The 9990-nt window shown below is 32.7% G+C and overlaps 1 protein-coding gene across 1 annotated transcript; it reads left to right on the plus strand.

Moving 5' to 3' along the window:
- The first annotated feature begins 932 nt into the window (after positions 1 to 932).
- LOC141717192 (uncharacterized) lies at positions 933 to 4862 on the plus strand. Its single transcript, XM_074519293.1, has 7 exons — positions 933 to 1166; positions 1890 to 2007; positions 2375 to 2533; positions 2821 to 2900; positions 3294 to 3381; positions 4051 to 4147; positions 4422 to 4862. The coding sequence occupies exons 1-6, from the start codon at positions 990 to 992 to the stop codon at positions 4143 to 4145; spliced, it is 717 nt and encodes a 238-aa protein (XP_074375394.1). The 5' UTR covers positions 933 to 989; the 3' UTR covers positions 4146 to 4147; positions 4422 to 4862.
- The last annotated feature ends 5128 nt before the right edge of the window (positions 4863 to 9990 follow it).

Genomic DNA, 9990 nt, shown 5'->3' on the forward strand with positions numbered 1-9990 from the left:
CTTGTTAATTATTGTTCAATTGGGTACATTTGGGCAAGTAGGTTTGGATTGATTTTAGAATTGAAACACAATTTTCTAAAATAACTTTGAATTTGACTAGAATTATTATACGAGGCATCAGTTTAATTTTGGTATAAACTTACAATGCATTATAAATTTTATCATAAGCCACTTTTTTATGTGAAGTCTTAATATAATTTTTTTTAATTTTTATAAATTTCAAAATTAGATATTATAATATTATAAGGTTCTTTGTGGGAGTAATTTTAAAAATTTATAAGATAAGGCACCAAGAAAACAGATAGTTGATGGGTTAAAAATAAACTGTAAAGTTTCAATGAAAACTAAAAATAAGTATTCTCTCTGTCCCGGGAGATTTATATATTAGGGGACGGGGAGTTCGACACACACTTTATGCTTTTACCAGTTACAGTTACATAAATTTTTTATTTTCTTATTTTAAATAAAATTTAAAATATTAAAAGTTTATTAGAAAAAAGAAAATTAAAAAAAAATTAAAAAGTTCATTAAAACTAAAAATGAAATCTCTCTTTGTCCCATGGAGATTTATATATTAGGGGACGCAGAGTTCAGCACTCACTTTAATACTTCTCTAAGGTATAGTTACATATTTTTTTAATTTAAATTAAAATTTAATATTAAAAGTTTATTGAAAAATTAAAATTCTAAAAATAAGTTACGTATAGTTTATATTTACTTTAAAATATGTATGGAATATTAAAAAACATGCAAAGAATTGAACATGATAACAAGATCATTTACATTACAAGAACGATTGGATGATTTTTTTAAAATATATTTTCTTTAAAAGAATGATTTTTGGCAAACTAATTTATTAATTTTGAAACAGAAATAAAAATAACCTATGAGCTACGTATGACTTATGAGTACTCCCCAAATCAATAATTACAGAAAGTACGATTGCATATTCACAGGTACTGTATGTGAATATTTTCGATATACAGCACATGGAAGAATCTAAACAACAAGAGTGTGTACAAATAAGAGAAACAAGCCAAGTAGAAAGCAGCAGCAACAATTTAGAGGATAAATTATTACCTAAAGATGAGTCTGTTTTAGAGCTTCTTGATTCCATTAATAATTATCTTCTTCTCATGGATTCCTTATCTTCCTCCCTCCGTCAGGTATTTCAATCAATCTGTCAATATTGGGGTATTATTTTTTAGTACAGATTCAGTTTATTCAGCCTCTTCGTTTTTTCCGAATGAGGGCAAGGTTACGTACGTAGTATCCTCCCCTGACCCTGCGATAGACGGGATACAGGGTATGCTTGGTTGGTTAGTTATCGCATATTATATGTAACTGCACTAATTTACGTTTTCTCGGGGTAGTAGGAATGCATCAGGAAATTGCAAATTCAAAAATAAAGACGGAATATTAATTTATTAGACAAAAACTGTAATTATAATTGAACCTCGATTGAAGTAATAATTGATTAAATATTAACCTTTGCCGTCTAGACGTAAGGGACCGAATGTATTTTTACTACCGATAAATAATAAACTCTTAAAGTAATATTTTTTCTGCCTCACCCCATTACTTTAAATATATCTTACTTTAAAAAGGTTTAACTTTAACCTATTATTTGTTGGGATTGAGCTTTGGGGTTTAAGTTTCATAGGTAATGTTAAAAAGAATCTTATGAATATTTACTACAGTATGAGGAAACAGATAATCTTATTATATATTTAGTTCAAACCGGGTATACTGATTCTTGATATTGAGAACTGAGAAGTCATAGTTTTTCTGATCTCCCTCCTCTCTAGTGTACTCTTAGGCGTTTGATATGGTTATTTATATAACAAGTCTAGTAAGTAAGTTTTTTTTATTATTATTCTCTGTAACAGGGGTGGCTTGAATTGGCAAGTGCTAGACAGTCTATGGGTTCTTCGCGTGTGAGCAGTGCGTTGTTTGACCTCAAGTATCATCGTGCTGCAACATTAATGGAAGTAGATCAAAATGACAGTATGATATTCATAATATTGTACACCAACCAAACTCAGCATTTGTTAGTACTTTTCGATTAAAATGTTCAAATTTACTATTCAATGTACACTAGATGGGTGCTTTGTCTTTTGGTCCTATAAAAGATATTTGTTGGCAGGAAGTGAATTATATATTTATGTCCTTAATACACGAGGATTGAGGAAAAAACTGTTATGAAGCTCATATTTGATCCATATGGAACAAGAACTTTCAACTGTAGTAAATTATTGATATCACACACACACATGATCAAATTATCTTTGAAAATACAATGTAGTAGAATTTATTTTTTGACAAATCAGTTGTACAAGTTGTTATTACTTATTACAAATTCATTTTGTCATAGCTGATTCCAATGTGAAGCAACCACATTTTACCTTACGCAAATGGGTATTAACTGATAATCAAGAATTTAGCCCTGAGGAAGCAAAATTTGAGGAGGATGAGTTGTTACAGAGGAAATCTTGCAGTCCACGTAATAATGACGGTGCATCCATGTCCTCTGGTATGTTCTCTCGCTTTATTTTCCCAGCTATATTTGATGATACTGCTGCATGGATATGGTGAAATTTATACAAAAATGTAATAGTAGTGTTACCGAAAGGCTACATAAGTGCTAAGCTTCTTTTCTTTTCTTTTTGCTATTTTTTTAATAATCTGGCATCTGAATTTATATGCAGAATACTGCATACTCTATGATGCTAGGTTCTATATTCTTTTTAGGTCAAGTTTGGGATTTAGACTACTTTGATTCCTGTTGTGTTTGTGCATGGTCTTTTGATTACTGTGAAGAACATCAGGAGAAACTGCCTGAAAATATTGAAGCAGAAGTTTTGTCATCACCGCGTTCTCCATGTACACCTGAAAACCATGTAAGTGTTTAAAGAATGATACAGTATTAAATTCATATTGACTAGAAAGTTCTACCATAACAATTCTGTATCAGTTACAACTTACAAGTATTGTAAATACTCGTAGTCAATTTAATAGCAGCATGAAATAGAACCAATACTGAAACATATGTGTTGTATTGCTTCCTGTCATTGTGACTCGCACTTAACCTCCAAAGTATGAAAGCTGGACGTAGTAGATTTAAAAAAATGCATGCATGGTAACCCATTGATATACATGTACTTCCGTAAATGTGGACTTAATTGAAATTAAGTATTAACACTGATTAATGAAGTGCTAAGATAAAACACACACACACATATACGTATTACATATAAATATCGTCCCATTGATTCTTTCATGTGTATGCATAGATTAAAAAAGAACGAGCAAAAACTCTGTCTATGTTTGGAACTCTGGTGTCTCCTAAGCTGAGAACTGCCCAACTTTCTTTTGAGACAGGTGAACTTCAGAATTCATTAATGTACATGATCAATTTGTTTAGCAATCTCTCTGGAAGTATTCTTTATTTCTTTCTCTGCATTATGTGTGCTTATTTTACATTTTGTGAGCACATTAAAAGACCTACTTTGTGTGTCTCCTACAAGCATGTAAGTTAGTAGCTTACACGTCTTACACATAAGAGCAACTCCAATAGGGGTGCCAAGAGGGGTGCCAAATCCTATGTGGCATGGCACTCTTGGGTGCCTTCCTATTGGAGTTGCAAGGGTGCCCAAGGGGTGCCAAGAGAAGTTGCCAACTTTTGGCACCCTCTTGGCACCTCCTATAAATGGAAAAATCCCACTACTTGCATTAAAAGTATAAATTGTTCATACCCATTATACTACATATAGCTTTTTATATTATTTGTTGCGGACCGTCTAGGCACCTCACATGGGGTGCCAACAATTGGAGTTTGAAGAGTGCTAAATATGATATAAATGAAAAAATTAATAAATAATTATTATTTATGATGAGTTGGACATGTTTGGCACCCCCAAAGGGTGCTTCTATTGAAGATGCTCTAAGAACCTTCATGCTCCTCTCACAAACCTATAGCATTCTAGAAGTTGATTTGGACTAAAAAATGTTGTGCATTGTTTATGTTGTCCCCCTAATCTCATAATGCAGTTTTGGAGGTTCTTCAAGAAGTAGCAAATGTGCGGTCATCAATGCTTTCAGCTTATGAACAAGTGCTTAAAGAGATAGAAGTTTCCAAAATATGATGGTCAGTTCACTTGCTTTCATAGTTCATACAACCTGCTCTGTCCAGAGAGTATGATGACATGACCTTGAATAATCAATCTTCCTACGAAGGCACATGCACACACACGTTGTTTTGGACTGAAAGTTAGTGTTATGAGACTGCGTAGTTGCTCATGGACTACCTTTGTATTTCAAGTCAATTTTCTCTACTTTTTTTTTAATCTCTTGCACTACAGCAATGTCTTTTTATGCAAATAGGATTGCAACTAATTCAGGGTAATCATGTTACTGTGCAGGCTGCAACTCGAAGTACTACAACTATCATATCCGGATATTGATCACAAGTCACAGTTCAGATCCTCCTTCAGTTGTGTTGTTTGATTCGATTGTACAATGTACGTGTTCACTCCGGTTATTGTGTGGAGGCCGTTAATAAATTATTATGGGGCAATTTGTTATGTACGTTCTTCAGCGATTCTTATCAAGTAGTTTTAAATGAATATCAAAGTACTACTGCTTAATAGAGTAGCGATGCAGTTACTTTGACGAGCGAAATGTAATTGGATCGGGCCCTGGATTATGATTAGTAAGAGGGACTACTACAAGGCTTTACAATTTTAGTTTCCCTCATGGCAACTTGGCATACTCTTCTTAGTGGTTTGCAATTTGCATAATGATTTTGGCAAAAGATTTCAGGGTCGTTTGGTTAGAAAATGTTATTGGGTTGAAATCAGAAATCGGGTTAAATTGGTATAGGGATATCATGTGTTTAGTTGAGTGCTGAAATAAATATGTTTGATTTAATTTTTTTTAAAAATTTAAATCAATTAAATATATTAATTCAATTTATGCCTTTACTTTTTTAAATTTTATTATTTTGTTTTTACATTAAACATTTGAATTTAATTGCTCAAACAATGATGAAAATAATGAAAATAAAGTTGATATATTCACCTCCCCTAGGGTATGAAAAACCCACATAAATCGAGGGTTCGAGGAATGGGGTAAAAGAAAAAAAATCTCAACCATGGTTGTCATGATACTCGACTAGTCACGACTAGTTGCAGTTGAGATTTAAAAGTCGACTGAACTTGTCGATCAGATAAAATCAGATATTTTGAGAATTGAATAGTCGACTACTTGGGCCGACTAGTCCTTCCAAGTCGATTTCCAGGTCATCGACTGCTTTTTTTTAAGGCCAGAATCCTGCCCAAATCCATTTTAACAGAAAATGCAACCCTAATTTCTAATCTAACAAGAGAAACTGTGCGACCCATCCCTAACATAACATATACTGAGCTTTTCCACTTTTCAGATCTTCTTTAACCCTATTCACAGTAAGCTTTTTTTTCCTTCTTATATATATATATATATCATGTATGTATGTACTTGTAAATTTTAACCGTAAGTTATAATAATTAACAAAATTGTAACTTGTAAGGTGTGACAACTTCTCATCCTTGGATATGAAATATAAGGATCCGAAATATAATATTTTGGTAGATATTAGAAACTTGAAATTTAGAAGTCTAAATTATATAAAATATACATATATGTTATATTATATTTAAGTATAGTTATATTTGTTTTGGTCGACTAGTCTCGGAGGTCTTTCAACTCGCCTCGACTTAGCGCCATGCCAACTATAATCTCAACCAAACATCAAGTATTTGGTTGTAATGAACGAAACTTATACCTGATTTCAGAAACTTCGAAACCGAACGACCCATAGTGGTTTGAATGCTTATGATTAGTTGTAGTTTTAGTTTATTATTATAAAAGTTAACTTGTTTGACGGATATCATAAATTAATTGCATATCAATTTATATATAAAAAAAATTCCATTTTTATTTTTTAAAATTTTCAATTTTGTTTCCAAAAATGTCAATCATATTAATTATAATTTTATAAATTACAATAATGATCAAATCGAATATAAATTGTTTACTAATTTTAATTTTAATAACATGTTAACTTTTTGACGTATAAATCATATTAACTTTTTTCCACATCAGTATTAAACCAATGCTTGTACTACGCGTTTGAACCTGGTTCTCTTAGCTTAATGATATTTAATTTATTTAATTATAAATTTTGTACCATTACATTTAATAATAAGATAATTTTTAGAGTCTTATAAATTGAAAAATGAATATGGTATGATTTAAAATATGTGAACTGAGTTTTGTCCGGGCTCAATCCGAATTTCATCTGAATTAGACTCGAACTAAATCAAACCTGATCTGATCCGAATGAATTCTAAATATATTAATCTAAAAGTCGATCTGATCTGAAATTAATTTAATGTTGTGCAAGACATGCCTGTATAATAACAAGACTAAGTCATTTTGACAACCCTGAGATTTAGTTGTTTGATAATCAATTTTGTATTCTTTATTATATTTCTTGAATTTGTAAAAAGGTTAGAAGATTAGACTGGATTATTTTTCTATGAACAGATTCAAGCTAAGGAATAAACCTTGGAAGAAGATCAAGCCATGATCGTACCTCAGAGAAAAGTGTAGGAAGCTTGGAGTTGAATAAAAATGTTTTATGAAAAATGTTCCAAGTCAAGATATCAAAAAGTCACAGATCAAGTTATATCGAGAAGTCATTCGAGAAGTCCAGATTGACTTATCGAGAAGTCCAAAATGGCTTATAGAGAAGTCTCAGAGATATCGACAAGTCAAATGAAGATGTAGAGAACTGGAGATATCGACAAGTCATTTCTACATGTAGAGAACTCAGAGATATCGACAAGTCAAATGAAGATGTGAAAATTGAAGATATCGACAAGTTAATTTCTCATTAGAGATCTCAGAGATATCGACAAGTCAAAATGTATATAGATACCTCAGAGATATCGACAAGTCAATTCTACATGTAGAGATCTCAGACATATCGACAAGTCATTTCCCATGCAAAGATCAAGAGACCTCGACAAGTCAATTATACCTATACAGAATTCAGAGATCTCGATAAGTCATTATACTTATCGAGATGTCACTTCTATATAGAACTAACTGAAGATCTCGATATGCCTCTCAAATACAAAATGCAGACAAGTTCAAGATTCAAGATTATCAGTCAACAAACGATCTATTCACTAGATTGAAAAGTATACAAAGTAGTTGGGAGAATACAAGATCAAGGGCCAAGATTAATTGGACAAAGGATGGTCACAGACCTGCAAGATTCTACACATATTTGCTAAGCTAGAAATGGAAATAGAAAAAGGTTGTTTTAGAAAGTAGTTTAGTACATTTTAGTGCAAGTCTTGTAAACCCGTGCTGCTACTGTATAAAGTATGAACTGGTCCTTAGTTTAGAAGTAACAAAGTAGATTCAATTTTTATTGTATTCTCTCAAGGAAGAAGCCGAGTTCTTATATTTTTAAGAACACAGAATTTGTAGTAATACAAACTTAATTAATACAATTAGTGAGTTTTGAAATATTGTGCTTGTTGATTTATTTCTATTAACACAATATCTCTGCAAATATTAAACTGCTTTATTCACAATATCCAAACAAGTTTAAAAAGGCTAAAAATTCAAAAAAACACATTAACCCCCTGTGTTGCACTCAATATCTAACAAGTGGTATCAAAGCAAAATCTAAAAGTAAACAGATAAAGATCTCGGAAGTATGAGTGAACAAAAGATAAGCAGTGTCAAGATATCAGTCTTTGATAAAATCATCGATACACTTTGGAAAAAGAAGATGATGCTGTTCATAAGGATGGCCAATCCAATGTATATTCAGATTCTCAAGAATTGCCCTTTTACTCCCATGGAAAGGGTTGATGATTCTACTGATGGAGATATGGTCATTTAAGCTCATTATGCCCTTAAAGACCCCTCAAAATACGCTGAAACTGAAAAGGAAAAAGTCTATCTAGATAGTGGCCTGCAATTAATCCTGATAGAGTCACTTGACAATGTTATGTACAATAATATTGTCAATTGTGACACAACCAAACAGATTTGGGAGAAGATTAAGATTTTGTGTGAGGGTACAGAGGAAGTTAGATCAAATCAAAGGAGAATACTGGTGTCTCAGTGTAAGGGTTTCATGGCAAAGCCTAAAGAAGGAATTACTGAAGTTTTTGAAAGGTTTAACAAATTGATAAATGACTTGCAACTTTATGATAAATATTATGAAGCTGAGGAGGTTAACCTAAAGTTCTTGCTAACTCTTCCTGACCACCTTGAACAAAAAATATCAGCTATTAGAGAAGGAAAAGACTTGAGCAGAATTACACTGGAAGTTTTGTATGGGATCTTGAAAACATATGAGCTTGAAATGTTACAAAGAAAGTCATTAAAGGCAAACCAAGGACATGTGGTTGATGGTTTCAGTGCCTTAGTTTTTAATGACAGTTAAGCAAGTGAAGATGAACACGATGCTCAAGCTCCAGTTATTCATGTTGTGGAGCAAAAGAACAAAGGACCTCAGAAATAAGTTGTTTTGGAGCTAGAGGAAGATGAATTCTACACCAATGATGAGCTAGAGGAGATGGACCAATATATGGCTTACTTGGCTAGAAAATTTTCTAACATAAGGGTCAAAAAGCCAAGGTTTTTAAAGAACAAGGATGGTCTTCCAACAACAACAACCGGAAACCAAAATCTCAGTATAACTCAGCTATCAAAGGTGGCTACAAAACTGCATCTGTTGACAGATCATAGATAAGGTGCTTCAACTGTAATGAGTTGGGTCACTTTGCTACTGAGTGCAGAAAGCCTAAGAAAGTGATGAAGGATAAAGCCTATCCGGAATTGGAAGCAAAGAATGAATCTCTCTTGAAAAAACAGCAATGAAAGGCTTATATAGCTGAAGGCAAGAGTTCGGATGATACTGATGAAGAAGATGAGAATGGAGAGTTTTGAAACTATGCACTTATGGCTCTTGATCAAGGAAAATCATCCTCATTAAAATCATAGGTACCAACTCTAATTACCATTGATTTAAATACAAGCCAATATAAAGAAACTGTTGAAAAGATGAGTGTAGAGATGTTTCATATCCACACAAACATGGTGGTAGCTATTGAGAAAGTATGTATACTGTCAAAGATAAATGAGAAGTTTGAGATTGAGAAGCAAGAATTGGAACTGCAGCTTGTTGAGCTTGAAACTGTCAAGCACGAAAATGAATGATTGAATAACAAGCTCAAGTGTGCAAGTGAAATAGAAATTGTGTTGAGGGAAAAGTTGGAGAAGAATGAGGTGAAACTGAAGTATTTCAGAAATGCATCTCAGTTGGTTGGACAGTACCATGAGAAAAACAAACCATGTGCTAACATAGCTATTGGTTTGGACTATGATGCCTTGAACAACAATAAGAAAAATGAAGGTGACAAAGGTAAAGAAATTGCAAATCAATATGTCCCAGCTATGCTGAGAAAAGTTGATGCACCTTTGTTCAAGGCATGTGAAGTGAATTTTAGTGAAGAAGAGTTGGTCATCAAGCAAGAACTTGAAGATGAAGATACTGAAAAGAAAAATGAAAAAAACCACTCCTACTTCTGAAATTAAGAAGAAGCCCATGGTCAACCATGTTTCTAAGATACCAATCAAAGAAATCAAGATTGAGAATGCAGGAAAGAAAAAGAAGAATAGGAATGGGAAGATTGCAGTAAATAAGAGCAATAACTTTGCATTTGTTGCAGATGCTGCCAGGAAAAAATGTCAAAAGTGTGGCTCTACAAGTCATATAACCCACCTTTGTAAAAAGGCTGTTAGTGAGCCAAAAGTGGGAGCATGCAAATACAATGAAGCAAAGGCTGAAGATCCCTATTCCTTCTATGACAAATTTGATTGCATTCCTTGCAATATGAAAGTGATGAAAAGATGTCATAAACT

Source organism: Apium graveolens, chromosome 4 (assembly GCF_009905375.1).
Source record: "Apium graveolens cultivar Ventura chromosome 4, ASM990537v1, whole genome shotgun sequence".
In the NCBI taxonomy this organism is placed as follows: Eukaryota; Viridiplantae; Streptophyta; class Magnoliopsida; order Apiales; family Apiaceae; genus Apium; species Apium graveolens.